Source organism: Xenopus tropicalis, chromosome 2 (genome assembly GCF_000004195.4).
Source record: "Xenopus tropicalis strain Nigerian chromosome 2, UCB_Xtro_10.0, whole genome shotgun sequence".
In the NCBI taxonomy this organism is placed as follows: domain Eukaryota; kingdom Metazoa; phylum Chordata; class Amphibia; order Anura; family Pipidae; genus Xenopus; species Xenopus tropicalis.
The window spans coordinates 167,279,533-167,303,208 of NC_030678.2; the positions used below are offsets into that span (position 1 = coordinate 167,279,533).

The 23,676-nt window shown below is 45.6% G+C and overlaps 1 protein-coding gene across 1 annotated transcript in view; it reads right to left on the minus strand.

Annotated features, from left to right (window-relative positions):
* LOC116408912 (cyclic nucleotide-binding domain-containing protein 2-like) overlaps nt 1-23,676 on the minus strand; it is a 185,572-nt gene that overhangs the window by 76,246 nt on the left and 85,650 nt on the right. Inside the window, exon 8 of the mRNA XM_031897345.1 lies at nt 3,902-3,985. Coding sequence (XP_031753205.1) covers nt 3,902-3,985 — 84 coding nt within the window. The remainder of the gene's footprint in view (nt 1-3,901; nt 3,986-23,676) is intronic.

Sequence of the window (23,676 nt, forward strand, 5' to 3'; positions counted from 1 at the left end):
GAAGGAAGACTTAACCAGATAGTATATATCATAATAAGTGGTCTATTACCACTTTATTATCTAATAATCTTACACAAATTGTTATATATATAGTAAATATTGCCATTTTACAGCTTTTCCCTTTTTGTGATGGGCTGTGTGCTCCCTCAGAGATCACATGACATTTGTCCATTAATTGGCTGATGTGACCTAGCATGTATGTGTGCCTTGGTATGTTTCTGTGCACCATGAATGGACTTCACTTTTGGACCATAAAATTTGCACTGGATAAAATCCATTTTTATTGATTTTAATAGGAAGTATCTTATTATCTTATTGATGTATTTTATTTGACTAGCTGACCAAGGAACTGTGTGTCAGGGAAAGGTAGGGGGCACTAAAGAGGACAAGGAAAGTCTTCAGGCAACAACTGAAACTGTGCAGACAAGAAAAGGGGCAAGGGCAGGACAGAGCAGGTAAAGTCTGACAGGAACAGGACGGGCGGGCAAAGGTTGGAACGAATCAAGACGGGCGGGCGAAGGCTGAAGCGAGAACAGGGCAAAGCGGGCGAAGGTTGAAGCGAGAACAGGACGGAGCGGGCGAAGGCTGAAGCGAGAACAGGATGGAGCGGGCGAAGGCTGAGGTGAGAACAGGGCGGAGCGGGCCAAGGCTGAAGCGAGAACAGGACGGAGCGGGCGAAGGCTGAAGCGAGAACAGGACGGAGCGGGCGAAGGCTGAGGTGAGAACAGGACGGAGCGGGCGAAGGCTGAAGCGAGAAAAGGACGGAGTGGGCAAAGGCTGAAGCGAGAACAGGACGGAGCGGGCGAAGGCTGAAGCGAGAACAGGGCAGAGCGGGCGAAGGCTGAAGCGAGAACAGGACGGAGAGGGCGAAGGCTGAAGCGAAAACAGGGCGGAGCGGGCGAAGGCTGAAGCGAGAACAGGGCGGAGCGGGCAAAGGCTGAAGCGAGAACAGGGCGGAGCGGGCAAAGGCTGAAGCGAGAACAGGGCGGAGCGGGCAAAGGCTGAAGCGAGAACAGGACGGAGCGGGCGAAGGCTGAAGCGAGAACAGGACGGAGCGGGCGAAGGCTGAAGCGAGAACAGGGTGGAGCGGCGAAGGTTGAAGCGAGAACAGGACGGAGCGGGCGAAGGCTAAAGCGAGACCAGGATGAAGTGGGCGAAGGCTGAAGCGAGAACAGGACGGAACGGGCGAAGGCTGAAGCGAGAACAGGACGAAGCGGGCGAAGGCTAAAGCGAGAACAGGACGGAGCAGGCGAAGGTTGAAGCAAGAACAGGAACAGGACAGAGCGGGTAAAGGCTGGAGCGAGAACAGGAACAGGATGGAGCAGGCGAGGACTGGAGCGAGGACAGGAACAGGTCTGGAGCAAGAACAGGACTGGAGCAAAAACAGGACTTACAAGGACAGAGCTAGAGCAGAATCAGAGTAGGAACTGGAGCCAGGGACAATGCCACAGTGCTCCAAGTAAATCAATGATCAGGTAAGGAATGTGAGCAGGGCTGGGCTTATATAGGGCAGAGTCAGCCCTGATTGGCTGACCCCACCTAACCAATAAGGCTGCTGGGGTGATGTCACATAGCCCAGAACACAAAAGCATGGGAGAATAAATGAGCAATGAGCTGCTCTCCTGGCTGAATAGTATGGGAGAGCAGCCAACAATCAGAAGGTCCTGAGATCAAACCCCAGCGGAGCCTCACACAGTGTCTATAACATGGGAAGTCCATCTTTTAATGTGGTGATCCCTTCCATCGTAATCTACATGTAATAAATGTATTTATACTTATATGTATCTGATGTCAGGGTATTTTATCACACTACTTATTTTGTTTGATTGGGACTTTAGTGTTTATTCCCTGAGGGTCAAGGGGTTTGTGGGGTGGATGGTTAGGATTAGAGTCAATAGCAAACAATAAGCATTTGTTAGGTTGGTCGGCCCCATAATCTAAGAACCATTGTTCTATCTAATAACTTGCCATTATATATATATATACAGTACATTATACTGGAAAAAAACTACAATTTCAATTATAAACTGAATATTAAATATGTTTTAAAAGCCAAAAAGTAAATGAGAGTTTGTGCATGAATTACTGTACTGTAAACCTGTTATACAGCCAAGCCAGGGCAATACACGTAATGGCTGCATGGTTACATGGCTGACATATTGTCAAGCATCTGTTAAGGACAAGAATTCCTGGAAATTTCGAGACTCACCATTTTTTTTTTTCGCAGAACAAAATAAAATGATGAGCTAAGTCAATTGTAAAACATTACGGCTGCAATCAATCTCTCGGATTCGCCAACATTTGCAGAAATTATTCCTTCTTTCCGAATATATTTTGTCATTAATCATTCGGCAGGAGTGAAATTGAAACGATACTGTATAATCAGAACATCACATGGAAATTAAGGTGTGAGTTACAGATCTCTTATAGGGTCGGTGTAAACGAAAGAGAATGCCATTCCTCAAAATAGGATTTGTTTTCTGCCATTTGAAACAGTAAGACCAGTATATTCCTGTCAGCTAGCAATGAGCAGAACAATGGGAAGGGAGCAAGATAGCAGCTCCCAGTAGGTATCAGAATAGCACTCAATAGTAAGAAATCCAAGTCCAGCTTGGGACTCCTCCAGTTACATGGGAGTAGGAGAAACAATAGGTTAGCTGAAAGCAGTTCTAATGTGTAGCGCTGGCTGAAAGCTCAGACTCAGGCACACTTTACTGCTGCGCTGCAAGTTGGAGTGATATCCCCCCCCCCTCACCCCCCAGCAGCCGATCAGCAGAACAATGGGAAGGGAGCAAGATAGCAGCTCCCAGTAGGTATCAGAATAGCACTCAATAGTAAGAAATCCAAGTCCAGCTTGGGACTCCTCCAGTTACATGGGAGTAGGAGAAACAATAGGTTAGCTGAAAGCAGTTCTAATGTGTAGCGCTGGCTGAAAGCTCAGACTCAGGCACACTTTACTGCTGCGCTGCAAGTTGGAGTGATATCCCACCCCCCCTCACCCCCAGCAGCCGATCAGCAGAACAATGGGAAGGGAGCAAGATAGCAGCTCCCAGTAGGTATCAGAATAGCACTCAATAGTAAGAAATCCAAGTCCGGCTTGGGACCCCTCCAGTTACATGGGAGTAGGAGAAACAATAGGTTAGCTGAAAGCAGTTCTAATGTGTAGTGTTGGCTCCTTCTGAAAGCTCAGACTCAGACACACTTTACTGCTGTGCTCCAAGTTGGAGTGATATCCCCCCCCTCCCCCCCAGAAGCCAATCAGCAGAACAATGGGAAGGGAGCAAGATAGCAGCTCCCAGTAGGTATCAGAATAGCACTCAATGGAAAGAAATCCAAGTCCGGCTTGGGACTCCTCCAGTTACATGGGAGTAGGAGAAACAATAGTTTAGCTGAAAGCAGCTCTAATGTGTAGTGTGGGCTCCTTCTGAAAGCTCAGACTCAGGCACACTTTACGGCTGCGCTGCAAGTTGGAGTGATAAAACCCCCCTCCCCCCCAGCAGCTGATCAGCAGAACAATGGGAAAGGAGCAAGATAGCAGCTCCCAGTAGGTATCAGAATAGCACTCAATAGTAAGAAATCCAAGTCTGGCTTCGGACTCCTCCAGTTACATGGGAGTAGGAGAAAGAATAGGTTAGCTGAAAGCAGTTCTAATGTGTAGCGCTGGCTGAAAGCTCAGACTCAGGCACAAGGCACTGAGATGGCGCCTACACACCAATATTACAGCTACAAATACATTTGTTGGTTGAAGAATAAGTTTAAATGGCAGAGGGAATTATTTGCTATGTAAACAGTGTAACTTAGAAATAAAAAGTACCCCATAAAAATCATGACAGTATCCATTTAAATTAAACATAGATGTTACACAAAAAAGACATGAAATAGAGTGCTCATTTGGTCTTACCTCTCGGGATATTGCAAGTAAGGAAACTGTTTCATGGCAGACAATGGTTGCATTCCTTTTCGCGTTTGTCAAAATTGCGACATCCTGCAAAAATTCAGTTGAAATAATAAGTCCAAAAACACTTGGGACACATCACATATAGGCCTTACAATTTAACCATTTTCAATGTCTTTCTGTATCTTTGAATAGATTGAGGAAATACTGCTTTTCTAATACGGCACAATGTTAACCTGTTTATTCATATAGATTGTAAGCTCTACGGGGCAGGGACCTCCATCCTCTTGTGTCTTTGACTCTTAACTTATTACAAGTGTATCTTTTATTTATTTGTGCTTATTGTAATACTTATCTATTTGAATACCCCTGTATGTATTAATGTATTGTACTGTACAGCGCTGCGTACATAAGTAGCACTTTATAAATAAAGATATACATACACATACATACATAAAATGGAAGCATTTAAAACTAGTTGTCAGAACAGAGAGAGATGGACACTATTGTTACTAGGCTTGCTGTTTTGATCTCCAAGATAAAGGGCCCAGATATTCCGAAATGCTGAATTACACTACATAATACAGGTATGGGATCTCTTATCCGGAAACCCGTTATCCAGAAAGCTCCAAATTACAGAAAGCCTGTCCCCATAGACTCCATTTTAATCAAATAATTCAGAAAACTGATATCCTTTTCTCTGTAGAAATAAAACAGTACCTGTACTTGATCCCAACTAAGATATAATTACCCCTTATTGGGGGCAGAACAGCCCTATTGGGTTTATTTAATGGTTAAATGATTCCCTTTTCTCTGTAATAATAAAACAGTACCTGTACTTGATCCCAACTAAGATATAATTACCCCTTATTGGGGCAGAACAGCCCTATTAGGTTTATTTAATGGTTAAATGATTCCCTTTTCTCTGTAATAATAAAACAATACCTGTACTTGATCCCAACTAAGATATAATTACCCCTTATTGGGGGCAGAACAGCCCTATTGGGTTTATTTAATGGTTAAATGATTGCCTTTTCTCTGTAATAATAAAACAGTACCTGTACTTGATCCCAACTAAGATATAATTACCCCTTATTGGGGCAGAACAGCCCTATTGGGTTTATTTAATGGTTAAATGATTCCCTTTTCTCTGTAATAATAAAACAGTACCTGTACTTGATCCCAACTAAGATATAATTACCCCTTATTGGGGGCAGAACAGCCCTATTGGGTTTATTTAATGGTTAAATGATTCCCTTTTCTCTGTAATAATAAAACAGTACCTGTACTTGATCCCAACTAAGATATAATTACCCCTTATTGGGGGCAGAACAGCCCTATTGGGTTTATTTAATGGTTAAATGATTCCCTTTTCTCTGTAATAATAAAACAGTACCTGTACTTGATCCCAACTAAGATATAATTACCCCTTATTGGGGGCAGAACAGCCCTATTGGGTTTATTTAATGGTTAAATGATTCCCTTTTCTCTGTAATAATAAAACAGTACCTGTACTTGATCCCACATAAAATATAAATAATCCTTATTGGATGCAAAACAATCCTATTGGGTTTAATTAATGCTTTATTGATTTTTAAGTAGACTTAAGGTATGGAGATCCAAATTACGGAAAGACCCCTTATCCGGAATACTCTTAGTCCTGAGCATTCTGCATAATGGGTCCTATACCTGTATGAAACCGTGTATGCTTTAAGGCCTTACCAACTCCATAGTTATAAAGTCAAAATATATAAAGTGGCACATTGTGAAGATACAAGTTCTGGCAGTTAATTAGAAGGCACAAACCTAGATCAGTAAGGTGTGACTAATTAGGCACTATAAAAAAAGAAACTGTCTATCACTTCCCTGCTGTCTCATTGGTCTTCTAAAAAGGAGCTTGGAGCAGTTCTTCTCTTTTTGGAAATAAAAACCCTGTATTTCCAGCTGGCATTTTGCATTTCATCAGCTGCAGATTCTTTTGTATCTTTGTATGATTCTGTTCAGCTCCAGATTCAGAATCCGTCAGGGTGGGTTCGAACCCAAAAAAGTGGGTTCGGTCCATCCCTAGTACCCAAATATATTCCATATCGCTTTTTGAGGCTGTAGAACCCTGGAGCTACTTCTACCCTTGACCTGATGGTAATTTAAGGGTTCTCTGAACTTCTCTGAAAAATTGACACACGCCGTTTTTCGAAATGATCGGTAATTTTGCGACTTTTTCGTAATTTCCGGCGCTTTCGTAAAGTTATCGTAAGTTTTGCGACTTTTTCGGAGCATTCGTAACGTTATCGTAAGTTTTGCGACTTTTTCGGAGCATTCGTAACGTTATCGTAAGTTTTGCGACTTTTTCGGAGCATTCGTAACGTTATCGTAAGTTTTGCGACTTTTTCTGAGCATTCGTAAAGTTATCGTAGTTTTGCGACTTTTTCTGAGCATTCGTAACGTTATCGTAAGTTTTGCGACTTTTTCGGAGCATTCGTAACATTATCGTAAGTTTTGCGACTTTTTCGGAGCATTCGTAACGTTATCGTAAGTTTTGCTATTTTTTCGGTGCCGGCGAACCCAAATTGCGAACATCACGAAAAGTTCGCGAATTTGCGGACTTGCGAACACCCGATGTTCGCGCGAATTAGTTCTTTGCGACTTTTTCGCGAATTGTCGCGACTTTTTTGAGCTCTCAATACGAAAGTTGCGACAATTCGCGAAAGTCGTAATGGCTATGAAAAAGTCGCGACAATTCAAGAAAGTTATAATGGCAATGAAAAAGTCGCGACACTTCTCGAAAGTCATAATGGCAATGAAAAAGTCGCGACAATTCACGAAATTTGTAATGGCTATGAAAAAGTTGCCACAATTTGCGCAAGTCGTACCGGTTACGAAAAAGTTGCGACAATTTACGGGAAAGTCATAACGGCGACGAAAAAAATCGCAAAAAATACAAAAAAGTCGCAAAATGTTCGTTTTCCAATCCGAATTTTTCTCATTCGGATTCGTGGATTAGTAAATCAGCCCCTAGATGTGCAATTGCAGACGCATTGGGCACAATACAGATGCACTTTACACACTGCATTGTGTTCATAAATGAACCTTATGAAGTTATTCTTGCATTTTCCAAAACATTAGATGGCTCATTTACAACTGACTACTAAATGTCATTATGAAAAAGTTAAACTTGTGGCACAGTATGTTTGACTTGCCAATCCTAAATCTACCCACTGAGTAATAATAGCCACATTTTTTTGGAAATTAATAACAAAAGATGGTTTTTATGACGTGGACAAGCACAATATCCAGAGATACAGTTATCTCAAGAGCTACAGTTATATAGATAAGTCTGTATGTGGGGGTTATCTGGAGGGGTTGATCTTGATGCACTACTGTCTTTTTTCAACCCACATTAACTATGTAACTATGTAAGAGACACTGATGAATAGAAAAACAGATGCTAAGTACAGATAGTGACAAAGCAAGGCGCCAACTGATCATAAATAAGTGCCTCGGAATTGAATTAGGCATTGTCCATTGAACTGTATGTTTCTTCCTCTAGATTCCCTGAATATACGGCATAGATATATAGATTAACTTAATTTCTATTGCCTTCCAAAAGCTTCAGATTTATATACAATTTCAAAGTGAACAAAGTCTACACTTAGGGGCACATTTACTAATCCACGAATCCGAATCCCGAACGGCAAAAATTTGTATTGGAAACGAAAATTTGTGAAGTTTTTCGTCGCCGTTGCGACTTTTTCGTATTTTTCACGACTTTTTGTCGCAAATTTTTCATATTGAACGATCGTAAACGCCGGGGAAACCTTTCTGACTTTGATCCTTCAGTGCATGTCTGCATGGGCTCGATCAGTGCACTTGCGCACGAAAGAACGTTCATTGTGCAACGAACGTTCTTTCGTTCAATCTGAAAATTTTGGTAAGGTGACGAAAAGTCGGGGAAAATATGAAAAATTCGTGGCAGCAACGAAAAAGTCGCAAAAATACCGATCATTAAAAAAAAAACGCATTCGGATGCCTTCAGAGCATTCGTGGATTAGTAAATGTGCCCCTTAGGGGCAGATTTATCAAAACACGAGTTTGGGAAAAATTCGGATTGGAAATGAAAATTTCTAAAGATCGCAAATATCATGAAAATGTGTCCGAAAAAATTGTATTAGTCATGATAATATCGTATTGGCGATCCAAAAGTCATGAAATTTTCATACCGAGCGATTGTAAACAACGGCAAAAACGATCCGTTCTTTTCACGCTAAAAACATGAAAAAGTTGCGGAGAATACGTTTGGACCGATCGAACGGATGCTCGGAGCGTTCGTGGATAAGTAAATGTGCCCCATAGTGTGTGGCATTGTGGGCAATGATCTTTATTATTAGGGGCTGACTTTAGGTTATATGCACAATAGGCTAAATGGGTAAATTTGAAATAGAGTTCTCTAAAGTAGCGGTTCTTAACCTGTGGGTCGGGACCCCTTTGGGGGTGGAACGACCCTTTCACAGGGGTCACCTAAGACCAACGGAAAACACATATTTCTGATGGTTTTAGGAATAATTTTATGGTTGGGGGTCACCATAACATGAGGAACTGTATTAAAGGGTCGCGGCATTAGGAAGGTTGAGAACCACTGTTCTAAAGGCATCAGAGTTGATTGGTTTCTCATATCTGGACAGGGATTGCCTAAGTATGATGGGTCCTAGCGGTTTTCTAATGAGTAATTAGTCACAAAACGTATTCCAGAAGCCTTTAGTGATTAAGGAAAATGTATTAAAATGGATAAAGGTTAAATGATATTATTTAGAATTAAGAGTTGTATCTATGTAACTATGACTGAGCTTCTTACAAGTAGAAATATAGAACTTAGCTTTATGGGTAGTAAAAACTGTTTTCCAAACGATGTGTCTCTATATATATATATATATATATATATATATATATATATAAATATATTTATTTTTCAGGAACCTTATTGAATTAATAAAAATATTGATTAAACATTTTATCAGTGTAAAATTAGTTTCAAAACTCTACCCAGTGCACATAATTTGTCCTTTGTATCCATCAACTTTGCCCATGGGAGTAACCACAAACAAGGTTCAATTATTATTATTATTATTATTAAATTATTTATTTATAAAGCGCCAACATATCCCGCAGCGCTGTACAATAAGTGGGTTTCGTTCAATGGCAAGCATCAGAAATACTCACTGTCTCAGTGAAAACGGTCTCTAATGTGAGGCCATATCTAAACATGATTGGGTTGTAATACATCACTTTGGGGGCGTATCTTACTGAAACAGGAAATGGCCGTCCCCAAAGTCTGTGTGGGAAATGGGAGCGGAGGAACTTTGCCTGGATAGACTTGTACAGATACCAAAACTCTCACATCCTCCCTGGCATCTTACAAAGTGAGTCCCAAGGCGGCTAACATTTTGAAACTTATTTATCAACATTCAAATTTTTGAATTTTAGGGGCAGATTTACTAATCTACGAACGGACCGAAAGCGTCCGAACGCATTTCGTACCGATCATTCATACTGTAATGATTGGTATTTTTGCGACTTTTTTGTATGTCCCGCGACGTTGCCGTTTACAATTGCTCAATATGAAAAAATCGCGACAGCGACGAAAAAGTTGCATAAAATACGATAAAGTTGTGACGGCGACGAAAAAAATCGTGCAAAATACGAAAAAAACCGCGATGGTGACGAAAAATTCGTAAAATTTTCGTTTCCAATCCGATTTTTTCCCATTTGGATTCGTGGATTAGTAAATGTGTTGGTTTTTCCGCCATTTACAATTGCTCAATACGAAAAAATTGCGACGGTGCCGAAAAAGTTGCGCAAAATACGATAAAGTCGTTACGGCGACAAAAAAATCATGCAAAATACAAAAAAACGCAACGGCGACTTTTTCGTCGGCGTTACGACTTTATCGTATATTTTCCACAACTTTTTTGTCTGCGGTACGACTTCATCGTATATTTTCTGCAACTTTTTCGTCGCCGTTGCGAAAAAATCGGGTTGGTTTTTCCGCCGTTTACAATTGCTCAATACGAAAAAATCGTGACGGCAACGAAAAAGTCGCATAAAATACGATAAAGTCGTGACGGCGACGAAAAAATTGTGCAAAATACGAAAAAAAACTCGACGGCAACAAATTTTTTTCCCATTCTGGATTGGGATTCGTGGATTAGTAAATGTGCCCCTTAGAGTTTTTTGTTTTTAATTCAAGAAAATGATTCTAAACAGCTCCTCCGAATAAAACAGTGAAAAAAATGACTTTAAATGCATTGAATTTGTATTCTACTCATTTGCAACGGGTCTACAAACTCTTAAAAAAAAAAAACTTGAAAAAAGACTTAAATTTTGCCCATAACAACTCCCATTGACTTCTATGTGAACTTGAAAGTTTGTACATGCCAAAGGTTGTGCTTAATAAAGGTCAAATATTTGCATTTTCATTCATTCAAATTGATGAGTTTTAGCACAAAAAAACGTGAATCGTAAAATTTGAATTCAAACGTTGATAAATCAGCTCCAGTACATACATTTTTTAATAAATAAAGTTTGGTCCCTTCCTACCAATGCACAAATTCCCTGTGGCTTTAACCCAGGAATCGTAACTAATGATAAAACAAAGAGAAATGATGCTAAAGAGCAAGAATATCAATACAGGTATAGGACCCATTATCCAGAATGCTCGGGACCAAGGGTGTTCCGGATAAGGGGTCTTTCCATAATTTCCCATATCTCCATACCTTAAGTCTACTAAAAAATCAATAAAATATTAATTAAACCCAATAGGACTGTTCTGCCCCCAATAAGGGGTAATTATATCTTAGTTGGGATCAAGTACAGGTACTGTTTTATTATTACAGAGAAAAGGGAATCAATTAACCATTAAATAAACCCAATAGGGCTGTTCTGCCCCCAATAAGGGGTAATTATATCTTAGTTGGGATCAAGTACAGGTACTGTTTTATTATTACAGAGAAAAGGGAATCATTTAACCATTAAATAAACCCAATAGGGCTGTTCTGCCCCAATAAGGGGTAATTATATCTTAGTTGGGATCAAGTACAGGTACTGTTTTATTATTACAGAGAAAAGGGAATCATTTAACCATTAAATATACCCAATAGGGCTGTTCTGCCCCCAATAAGGGGTAATTATATCTTAGTTGGGATCAATTACAAGGTTCTGTTTTATTATTACAGAGAAAAGGGAATCATTTAACCATTAAATAAACCCAATAGGGCTGTTCTGCCCCAATAAGGGGTAATTATATCTTAGTTGGGATCAAGTACAGGTACTGTTTTATTATTACAGAGAAAAGGGAATCATTTAACCATTAAATAAACCCAATAGGGCTGTTCTGCCCCAATAAGGGGTAATTATATCTTAGTTGGGATCAAGTACAGGTACTGTTTTATTATTACAGAGAAAAGGGAATCATTTAACCATTAAATAAACCCAATAGGACTGTTCTGCCCCCAATAAGGGGTAATTATATCTTAGTTGGGATCAAGTACAGGTACTGTTTTATTATTACAGAGAAAAGGGAATCATTTAACCATTAAATAAACCCAATAGGGCTGTTCTGCCCCAATAAGGGGTAATTATATCTTAGTTGGGATCAAGTACAGGTACTGTTTTATTATTACAGAGAAAAGGGAATCATTTAACCATTAAATAAACCCAATAGGGCTGTTCTGCCCCAATAAGGGGTAATTATATCTTAGTTGGGATCAAGTACAGGTACTGTTTTATTATTACAGAGAAAAGGGAATCATTTAACCATTAAATAAACCCAATAGGGCTGTTCTGCCCCAATAAGGGGTAATTATATCTTAGTTGGGATCAAGTACAGGTACTGTTTTATTATTACAGAGGAAAAGGAAATAATTTTTTAGAATTATTTGCTTATAATGGAGTCTATGGGAGATGGCCTATACATAAATACATTAATACATAAATACTCACCCACGTTCTATTTATTCCTATGGGATTTTTAGAAGGATATTTATGGAATGGTGAGTTCTAACTTCCGCCCACTGATAAATACGCTTCTAAAAATCCCATAGGAATGAATAGAACGTGGGTGAGTATTTATGTATTAAACTCACATTTTGATAAATCTGCTCCAGTTATATTTAGGCCTAATATTGAGCTAAAAAAATGAAGGCACTAAACTGTTCAATAAATAATAAGAAATGCTTGCCGTGTTAAATAGTCTTAAACGTAATATTTGTAATGCCTTTTAAACAGTTTAGTAGCGCTAAACAGTCTTTGATAAATGTTAAGAAACAATGGAATTAGACCTCGTTAATTCAGGAGCTTGCAGCAATTTATAATACGCTATGACGGAAAAAACTTTCAAATATTAATATTCAAACTGAATGCCTTTAGAGCTAATGATTGGGAATGCTGTACATAACATTGCAGTCACCTCGCCATATTTATGGGAAAGGTATTTGCTCTTCAATCATGGTAATTCCGCTCCATCATTACTCTGTAACAGGCCTAATTATCCAAACTGATGTTATATAAAAACACCATGTGTATTTCTTGAAAATGCACCTGGATTTACATGCAGGAATTCATTTAATTTGTATGATAGTCAGATAGGTGCTGCTGATGGGGATTACGAATGTGAGGGAGAGAAGACTACAGGGGGGATAGACCAACTGTATGGGGGATAAACTACAGGGGGATAGACCAACTGTATGGGGGATAAACTGCAGGGGGATATACCAACTGTATGGGGGATAAACTGCAGGGGGATATACCAACTGTATGGGGGATAAACTGCAGGGGGATATACCAACTGTATGGGGGATAAACTGCAGGGGGATATACCAACTGTATGGGGGATAAACTGCAGGGGGATATACCAACTGTATGGGGGATAAACTGCAGGGGGATATACCAACTGTATGGGGGATAAACTGCAGGGGGATATACCAACTGTATGGGGGATAAACTCCATGGGGGATATACCAACTATATGGGGGATATACCAACTGTATGGGGGATATACCAACTATATGGGGGATATACCAACTGTATGGGGGATATACCAACTGTATGGGGGTTATACCAACTGTATGGGGGATAAACTGCAGGGGGGATATACCAACTGCATGGGGGATATACCAACTGCATGGGGGATAAACTGCATTGGGGTACATACCAACTGTATGGGGGATATACCAACTGCATTAGGTACATACAAACTATATGGGGTACATACCAACTGCAGGGGGAATATACTAACTGTATGGGGTACATACCAACTGCATGGGGGATATACCAACTGTATGGGGTACATACCAACTGTATGGGGTACATACCAACTGTATGGGGTACATACCAACTGCAGGGGGAATATACCAACTGTATGGGGGATATACCAACTGCAGGGGGGATATACCAACTGCAGGGGGGATATACCAACTGTATGAGGGATATACCAACTGCATGGGGGATATACCAACTGCATGGGGGATATACCAACTGCATGGGGGATATACCAACTGTATGGGGGTTATACCAACTGTATGGGGGATATAACAACTGTATGGGGGATAAACTCCATGGAGGATATACCAACTGTATGGGGGTTATACCAACTGTATGGGGGATAAACTGCAGGGGGGATATACCATCTGCATGGGGGATAAACTGCATGGGGGATATACCAACTGTATGGGGGATATACCAACTGCATTGGGTACATACAAACTGTATGGGGTACATACCAACTGCAGGGGGAATATACCAACTGTATGGGGTACATACCAACTGCAGGGGGAATATACCAACTGTATGGGGTACATACCAACTGCAGGGGGAATATACCAACTGTATGGGGTACATACCAACTGCATGGGGGATATACCAACTGCAGGGGGGATATACCAACTGTATGAGGGATATACCAACTGCATGGGGGATATAACAACTGCATGGGGGATATACCAACTGTATGGGGGAAATAACAACTGCATGGGGGAAATAACAACTGCATGGGGGATATAACAACTGCATGGGGGATATACCAACTGCATGGGGGAAATAACGACTGCATGGGGGATATAACGACTGCATGGGGGATATAACGACTGCATGGGGGATATAACGACTGCATGGGGGATAGACCGACTGCATGGGGGATAGACCGACTGCATGGGGGATAGACCGACTGCATGGGGGATAGACCGACTGCATGGGGGATAGACCGACTGCATGGGGGATAGACCGACTGCATGGGGGAAAGACCGACTGCATGGGGGATAGACCAACTGCATGCATGGGGGATAGACCAACTAAGCACAAATTAAGCAGGAACAGCCCCCTAAGTTTGGTCATAGCCTGTACAGAGAGATACCATAAAACTATGGCACATAGGGATTCCCCTGTACTAAGCACAATTCAGCAGGAACAGCCCCCTAAGTTTGCTCATAGCCTGTACAGAGAGATACCATAAAACTATGGCAGCATAGGGATTCCCCTGTACTAAACACAATTCAGCAGGAACTGCCCCCTAAGTTTGCTCATAGCCTGTACAGAGAGATACCATAAAACTATGGCAGCATAGGGATTCCCCTGTACTAAGCACAATTCAGCAGGAACCGCCCACTAGTGCTCACCTGACCGTGTGTGCTTCTGGGTGCTGATCGCAGGTTGTGTGGTGCTCGTTGAGCTCAATCATGAGCAATTGCAGGGTGTGGTGCGCCCAAGGATGCTGATCCAGGAAAGCCCCAGGCCTCATCTGAGTCACCTAGGCCTCGGGGTGCTTCTGCAGAAGGTGATGTTTCTGAGGGGCCCCAAGCGGAGTCCCCAGTGCAAGTTGCGGGGTTTGACCCTGATATGCTGCCGCATGAACCGGGATTCCAGGAAAATCTGGCCAAGGGAATACTGAAGTTTAAGGAGAAAAGGGCTGAGCTTGCGACTTTGAAATCCGTCATTAAGACCAAGAGGTACGAGTGCGCTAAGGCCTACAGCCTGGCCCGGCCCCGCAAGAAGGTAGAGATTGCTGCCCTGTGTGACAAGCAGCGCACTCTGGAGCGGGAGCTGGACTTCCTTGGCAAGGGAATCGGCGCGGTAAAGGAATCGTTTGATAATGCCGAGCGGTTCCGCGAGATGGAGCAGAGGCGCCAGGAGGAAAAATACAGGGCATCGCTGAGAAGCAGAGCCATTACTGAGGTGTCCAGCGATGAGGAGCCTGAAAGCTCTGGGGCCCTCCAGCCAAACCGGCCAGCTCCAAAGAGCCCTGGAACCCCCACTGGCACTCCTACTGGTACCCCCACTGGTACCCCCTCAGGTACACCGGGCCTCCTAAGGGAGATCAGGCAGGCGGAGTCTCCTTGCTCCCTGAGGCCGCAAAAAATCAAAAAATGGTCTTTTCTTTGGAAGAAATTGAAGATATTGATCCCAAGGAAAAGGTGAAAGCAGAGAAAAAGAAACAGCAGCTGGAAGTAAATGGCTTTGTCTACGCAGAGTCTGATTTCCCTGTCCTGCCCTCACCCCAAAATCAGCCTATGTCTATGGGTGTCTCCCAGGCTGCCCCTCAGTCAGCTGAGGATGTTGGGGTGCAGTCAGCCCCTGCTGCGTTGGCCAGTTGGGCACAAAAAGCAAATGCCAATGTGGCTGCAGGGCAGCCAGCGCAGAACATGGCTGAAAGGGAGTCAGTTTGCCACACTGCTGCAAACATCGGTGCAGAACAACAAGCGGGCCCTCATGGTGACATCTCACAGCAGCCAGAAGCCTTGGCATCCACTACTGTGTCTCTCTCAGAGCAGGAAAAAGCCAGAAGTGAAGGAAACAACTCGGAGCAGAACCATAAAGGCAAAGCTGCAGTCGCTGAGAAGCAGGAGGAACAGCGAAAGGGAAACAAGAAGAAGAAGAACAAGCCTGCTCCTAAATCTGGCAGGAAGAAGGCGGCTGCAAAAGACTCTGCAGTGGACTCTTGTAGTTCAGCAATTCCAACTGCTGCCATTTCCAATGGTGCAAGTGTGCGTGGGCGTGACTGCAGTGAGGGGATCGGTGAGCGACTGCCTGAGGCTGGTTAGTGCACTGAGAACGTGAATTCTGTGGGTGTAAATTTGTGTGGGGGGAAAGTGTTGGGGGGCTCAGGTCCAACAGTGCAAGGGTCAAATGCTGTGCAAGAGGTGAATGTGGGTGTGGGTACGAGTGCTGTGGGTGTGGGTACAGGTACAAGAGCTGTGAGTGCAGGTACAAGTGCTGTGGGTGCAGGTATGAGTGCTGTGGGTGCAGGTATGAGTGCTGTGGGTGCAGGGGTGAATGATCTGACTGGTGCAGTAAATGTCACAGCGGCGGGTGTGAGTGGCCAAAGCTTTGATAATGTTGTCCGTGGCAAGGCTAAAGTGCCTGGCAGTGTGAATGTGGCGAAGGTGGCAGTGAGTGGGGCGCGTGTGGGTGACAAACCTGCAGTGGGGAATTACCCCCGACGTGGGAGGATCTACCCCACAGACTCGGGGAGGCGCAGGAATGTGGTGCGGTTGCAGTGGGAGGGGGAGGGTCCCTTGCCTGAGGGAAATAATGTTGTTGATAAGATCTGTGATATGGGCTTCACTGCAAATGATATTTATTGTTTTGTGCATAACAAAGTGTTCAAAGATTATACCATCAGCTTCATGAGGCCCCAGGAGTTGGACGAGTTCTGGGATAAGTTTAGGGATGCTACAGGGATGTGGGAGGGGTTTCGGGCAGTGCCCGTGTCTAGGCCTGGGGTCTGCAAGGTCACCATTCTCATAGAGAATGAGTCCATCCCCCCCGCAGACCTAAAGATCTGGCTCAGAAGGTATGGGGATGTGATAGGGGAGCTGGAGAGGGACTTTGGGTACAGGGGGATATGGACGGGGGGCTGGCAGGCTAAGGTGCGCCTACGCACTGTAGGCAATGTCACCCAGCACATCCCCAGCTCCGCATACATTGGCCGGGATTTAGTCTGCTGCTTTTATCCCGGGCAGCCCAGGGAATGTTGGAAGTGCGGCTCCACCAGGCATTTCAGTATTAGTTGCGATGTACTGAAATGCGCCATGTGCCTTGGGGTAGGTCATGTGGCAAAGCACTGTCCCAAAAGTATCCGGTGCAACTTGTGCGGAGAGCTCGGCCATGCGTACGGTTCCTGTCCTATGTCGTGGCAAAGCATTGATGAGGAATGCCGCAAGGAAATGGGGGTGCTTGAGTCTGAGGCCACACAGGGTCAGGTGGTTGGGGAAACTCAGCCTGTGCCTGATCCTGACCCGTTCATCCCCCATAATTCATCTCAGCCTTCCCAGGGTCCCCAACCTCATCAGGCCCCAGAGCCTCCCCAGGGCCCCCAGCCTTCCCGGGCCCCGCAGTCTTCCACATCCGTTAGGGCAGCTCGGGGAAGGGGGAGAGGACAACCTAGTGAGCGGCCTAGTGTGGCTAAAAACACATTGGGGGATTGGGTTAAGGTGGGCGAACCCCAGAAAGCTACCTTAGCCAAACAGAAGGCTACCAACACGAGTGGGGAGAATCATAGGAAGAAAGAGGAAAGGGCAGATGGTGCCCCTTCATGTGTCCATGCAAAGGAGGGGGCTGATCCCTTTCCTTTATCTGTAAATAGAGTCCTAGTGAAGCTGAGAAGCTTCCATCCGGTCTCTCTGCAAAGAGGGAATGCTCTGATGATGATAGGAAGGTAAAAAGGAGGGTGGAAACCTCCTCATCTTAATCACCCTGTAAATGGCTGTTCCCCCTCCAATTCGCGTCGTGACCATTAATGTCGCGAGCGTTAAGTCTGAAGGCGCAAGGAACACGGCCTTCTTTTTTCTCTCCCGAGTTGAGGCAGACATTTTATTTTTGCAAGAGACCAGATTATGCAATCTTCAGGTGCTCCATAGGGCCAAGAAGGAACGGGTGCACGGTCCTTCCTACTGGTCTCTTGCGGCCGAGACGTACAGCGGAGTGGCGGTCCTTTTTAAGACCAGTAAGGTAAGTCAAACGGGTGATTGAGGTAGAGATGGGCAGATGTATGGTCTTAGACGTCCTGCTGAATGGGCAGAATCTTCGCCTTATTAATGTGTACGGTCCTCAGACCCTAAAGGCGAGGAGGGACCTGTTTAGCAGGATTAAGCTTTCTTTTTACAGCCCGGCCGATAATTTTTGGCGGTGACTTTAACACCGTGACTAGGCCTATGGATAGGGGAGGTGCCGCAGGTCGGCTGGGCTACGATAGCATTTACCTGAATAGCATAGTTAGTCAGGCCGGCCTAGAGGATGTGCACATTCGCCACTTCCCTGACCGCACGGGTTTCACTTTTTATAGAGGAACATGTAGAAGTAGGATAGACAGGTTTTTTGTTAAACAGGACTTCATAGTGTCTCCTCCTGAGGTGACAGCCGTGGAGTTCTCCGATCACTGTATGGTGAGTGTGTCCTTGAATGTTTCAGAATCCCCTCAGAGGGGAAGGGGTCTTTGGCGCCTGAATTCGACCCTCCTGGGGGAGGAGTGTGTAAATCAGTCCTTCAGGCTCAGGAATCCTTATTAGATCTGTGCAACACTAAGGCGGAGTGGTGGGAGATGGTCAAAAAGAGGGCAGCAGGACTCTTTCGAGGCCTAGCAAACAAGATACAAATTGATAAAGATCGTGCCTACCAATCTCTCAGGAGAAAGTTAGACAGACTGGTGTCTGATGGGGCCCAAGGTGGGAAAGTTGCCAGGGTCCATGCCCTCATGAAGGAGTATCAGTATGACAGGTACTCTTCCCTGGTTTTGGAGAGGGACTACGGGAAGCACCACTCGCCCGACCCTTACCAAAACTGCCGGGAAGTGTTTTCCCGCAAGTCCATACACGGCTTGCAAAACGAGGCTGGGGTACTAGAGACTTCGGTCCCTGGTATTCTCAGAGTTGTTAAGAACTACTATGCTGAACTCCTGAAGAGGCAGGGGCTCTCCCGGGCCAGTATGTCTGAGTATGTATGAGATCCTGCCTTTGATCTTCCGGATGTCTTCCCAGTGGCCCAGCCCAAGCAAATTTGGGAGGGCAAGTTGGAAACCGCATCTGTTCTGGTGAACTGGTGGAAAGGGTTGAAATTTACCCTCAGAGAAAGGGTGGATCTTATCAAAACCTACCTGATTCCAATCTTTTTGTATCTCAGCCATGTGTGCCTTTTGCCAGAAGCTTTCTACGTTAAGACCAAAGGTCTCTTCTTCCAACTGTTATGGGGGAATAAGACAAACCTCATCAAAAGGAATATTACTTACCTACAAAGGAAGGAGGGGGGTCTCGGTATGGTGAACCCCGTTGTGTTCTTCGTGAACACCTTTATTAAGTACAACTATAACAACCTCCTGTTGGAGAAGCCTCCTTTGTGGGTGGAGATCTTCAGAGTTTGGGCCCTTCCTTTTCTTGAGTGTTGGATGAGAGGCGGCTTGGTAAAGAGCGTGCGTGCTCCTCATGCCCCTCTCCCGCCTTATGTTGCCGTGAGTCTGAGTCAGGCGTGAAGTCCTCCCCTGTCCAGTGGTGGTGCATATGGTACTGGGTGAGCTCGGGAAGATACGCTCTTTGGAGAGACAAAGGATGGATGGAGAAAGGTGGAAGGGTCTGTGGAGGGGCATTCAGTTTGACCCACCGTGAGTCTCTTGCTAATTCTGATGTCTCTTTGGTGATGGGCTAATACTTTTCATCCCCCCTTAGATTTTTGCCTTCTTTGTATTTTTCTGATGGGGCTTTTAGGTGAGTAGCCCAATCTTTTGTCTTCCTGGAGTCAGAGCTATGATTTGTGTTTAGTTAGAGTGGCACCCAGTCAGGCTGAGCCGCTCATTGAGGTAAAAATTGTAAGTTGCAAATGGAGCAGGTTTGTGTATCTGAGGTGCAACTTTGTACATCACAAATTTGTACAGTTGCCCACGGAGGAAGCAGAATTATGACACTTATATGAATAAGCTGGTTATGTTTATATCATTTGTATGTAAAAAATATTTTGCTTTGCTTATTTGCTATGTTATTTATTTAGATTTATTGTATTAGGATGCAAGAATTCAATAAAGAAAAATTTCCCCTGTACTAAGCACAATTCAGCAGGAACAGCCCCCTAAGTTTGCTCATAGCCTTTACAGAGAGATACCGTAAAACTATGGCAGCATAGGGATTCCCCTGTACTAAGCACAATTCAGCAGGAACAGCCCCCAGAGTTTGCTCATAGCCTGTACAGAGAGATACCATAAAACTATGGCAGCATAGGGATTCCCCTGTACTAAGCACAATTCAGCAGGAACCGCCCACTAGTGCTCACCTGACCGTGTGTGCTTCTGGGTGCTGATCGCAGGTTGTGTGGTGCTCGTTGAGCTCAATCATGAGCAATTGCAGCCCTGGAGGGTGTGGTGCGCCCAAGGATGCTGATCCAGGAAAGCCCCAGGCCTCATCTGAGTCACCTAGGCCTCGGGGTGCTTCTGCAGAAGGTGATGTTTCTGAGGGGCCCCAAGCGGAGTCCCCAGTGCAAGTTGCGGGGTTTGACCCTGATATGCTGCCGCATGAACCGGGATTCCAGGAAAATCTGGCTAAAGGAATTCTGAAGTTTAAGGAGAAAAGGGCTGAGCTTGCAGCTCTGAAATCTCTAATAAAGACCAAGAGGTATGAGTGCGCTAAGGCCTACAGCCTGGCCCGGCCCCGCAAGAAGGTAGAGATTGCTGCCCTGTGCGACAAGCAGCGCACTCTGGAGCGGGAGCTGGACTTCCTTGGCAAGGGAATCGGCGCGGTAAAGGAATCGTTTGATAATGCCGAGCGGTTCCGGGAGATGGAGCAGAGGTGCCAGGAAGAGAAATACAGGGCATCGCTGAGAAGCAGAGCCATTACTGAGGTGTCCAGCGATGAGGAGCCTGAAAGCTCTGGGGCCCTCCAGCCAAACCGGCCAGCTCCAAAGAGCCCTGGAACCCCCACTGGCACTCCTACTGGTACCCCCACTGGTACCCCCTCAGGTACACCGGGCCTCCTAAGGGAGATCAGGCAGGTGGAGTCTCCTTGCTCCCTGAGGCCGCAAAAAATGGTCTTTTCTACTGATGAAATTGAAGATATTGACCCCAAGGAAAAGGTGAAAGCAAAGGAAAAGAAACAGCAGCTGGAAGCAAGTAGCTTTGTCTACACAGAATCTGATTTCCCTGTCCTGCCCTCACCCCAAAATCAGCCTATGTCTATGGGTGTCTCCCAGGCTGCCCCTCAGTCAGCTGAGGATGTTGGGGTGCAGTCAGCCCCTGCTGCGTTGGCCAGTTGGGCACAAAAAGCAAATGCCAATGTGGCTGCAGCAGGGAAAGTGAGAATCTGCCATCTGGGAGGAATGCAGGGCAGCCGGCGCAGAACATGGCTGAAAGGGAGTCAGTTTGCCACACTGCTGCAAACATCGGTGCAGAACAACAAGCGGGCCCTGAGGGTGACATCTCACAGCAGCCAGAGGCCACTACATCCACTACTGTGTCTCTCTCAGAGCAGGAAAAAGCCAGAAGTGAAGGAAACAACTCGGAGCGGAACCATAAAAGCAAAGCTGCAGTCGCTGAGCAGCAGGAGGAACAGCGAAAGGGAAACAAGAAGAAGAAGACCAAGCCTGCTCCTAAATCTGGCAGGAAGAAGGCGGCTGCAAAAGACTCTGCAGCGGACTCTTGTAGTTCAGCAATTCCAACTGCTGCCATTTCCAATGGTGCAAGTGTGCGTGGGCGTGACTGCAGTGAGGGGATCGGTGAGCGACTGCCTGAGGCTGGTGAGTGCACTGGGAATGTGAATTCTGTGGGTGTATGTGTGGGGGGAAAGTGTTGGGGGGCTCGGGTCCAACTGTGCAAGGGTCAAATGCTGTTGTGCAAGAGGTGAATGTGGGTGCAGATACAAGTGTTGTGGGTGCAGGTACGAGTGCTGTGGGTACAAGTGCTGTGGGTGCAGGAACGAGTGCTGTGGGTGCAGGTACAAGAACTGTGGGTGCAGGTACGAGTGCTGTGGGTACAAGAGCTGTGGGTGCTGGTACAAGAGCTGTGGGTGCTGGTACAAGAGCTGTGGGTGCAGGTATGAGTGCTGTGGGTGCAGGTATGAGTGCTGTGGGTGCAGGTATGAGTGCTGTGGGTACAAGAGCTGTGGGTGCAGGTATGAGTGCTGTGGGTGCAGGTATGAGAGCTGTGGGTGCAGATATGAGTGCTGTGGGTGCAGATATGAGTGCTGTGGGTGCAGGGGTGAATGACCCAACTGGTGCAGTTAATGCCACAGCGGCGGGTGTGAGTGCAGCGAATGAGGTGGCGGGTGTGAGTGGCCAAAGCTTTGCTAATGTTGTCCGTGGCAAGGCTAAAGGGCCTGGCAGTGTGAATGTGGCAAAGGTGGCAGTGAGTGGGGCGCGTGTGGGTGACAAACCTGCAGTGGGGAATTACCCCCGACGTGGGAGGATCTACCCCGCAGACTCGGGGAGGCGCAGGAATGTGGTGCGGTTGCAGTGGGAGGGGGAGGGTCCCTTGCCTGAGGGAAATAATGTTGTTGATAAGATCTGTGATATGGGCTTCACTGCAAATGATATTTATTGTTTTGTGCATAACAAAGTGTTCAAAGATTATACCATCAGCTTCATGAGGCCCCAGGAGTTGGACGAATTCTGGGAAAAGTTTAGGGATGCCACAGGGATGTGGGAGGGGTTTCGGGCAGTGCCCGTGTCTAGGCCTGGGGTCTGCAAGGTCACCATTCTCATAGAGAACGAGTCCATCCCCCCCGCAGACCTAAAGATCTGGCTGAGAAGGTATGGGGATGTGATAGGGGAGCTGGAGAGGGACTTTGGGTACAGGGGGATATGGACGGAGGGCTGGCAGGCTAAGGTGCGCCTACGCACAGTAGGCAATGTCACCCAGCACATCCCCAGCTCCGCATACATTGGCCGGGATTTAGTCTGCTGCTTTTATCCCGGGCAGCCCAGGGAATGTTGGAAGTGCGGCTCCACCAGGCATTTCAGTATTAGTTGCGATGTACTGAAATGCGCCATGTGCCTTGGGGTAGGTCATGTGGCAAAGCACTGTCCCAAAAGTATCCGGTGCAACTTGTGTGGAGAGCTCGGCCATGCGTACGGTTCCTGTCCTATGTCGTGGCAAAGCATTGATGAGGAATACCGCAAGGAAATGGGGGTGCTGGAGTCCGAGGCCACACAGGGTCAGGTGGTTGGGGAAACTCAGCCTGTGCCTGATCCTGACCCCCCGTTCATCCCCCATAATTCATCTCAGCCTTCCCATGGCCCCCAGCCTCCCCAGGGCCCCCAGCCTTCCCGGGCCCCACAGTCTTCCCGGGCCCCGCAGTCTTCCCGGGCCCCGCAGTCTTCCCGGGCCCCGCAGTCTTCCCGGGCCCCGCAGTCTTCCCAGGCCCCGCAGTCCTCCACATCCGTTAGGGCAACACGGGGAAGGGGGAGAGGGAGAGGACAACCTAGTGGACAGTCACTAATGTCCCAAAGGGTAGTTCAGGAGACCCCCCCTTCTGAGCGGCCTAGTGCGGCTAACAACACATTGGGGGATTGGGTTAAAGTAGGCGAACCCCAGAAAGCTACCTTGGCCAAACAAAAGGCTACCAACTCGAGTGGGGGGAATCACAGGAAGAAAGAGGAAAGGGCAGAGGGTGCCCATGCAAAGGAGGGGGCTGATCCCTTTCCTTTATCCTTAAATAGATTTGCTCCTTTATCTTGGGGGGAGAGGGCAGAGTTGGAGGAGGAGGAGGAGCTAAACAGGGAGCTGGCACGGTCTGATAACACCAACTCTTCCTCTTCGGAATTTGAGG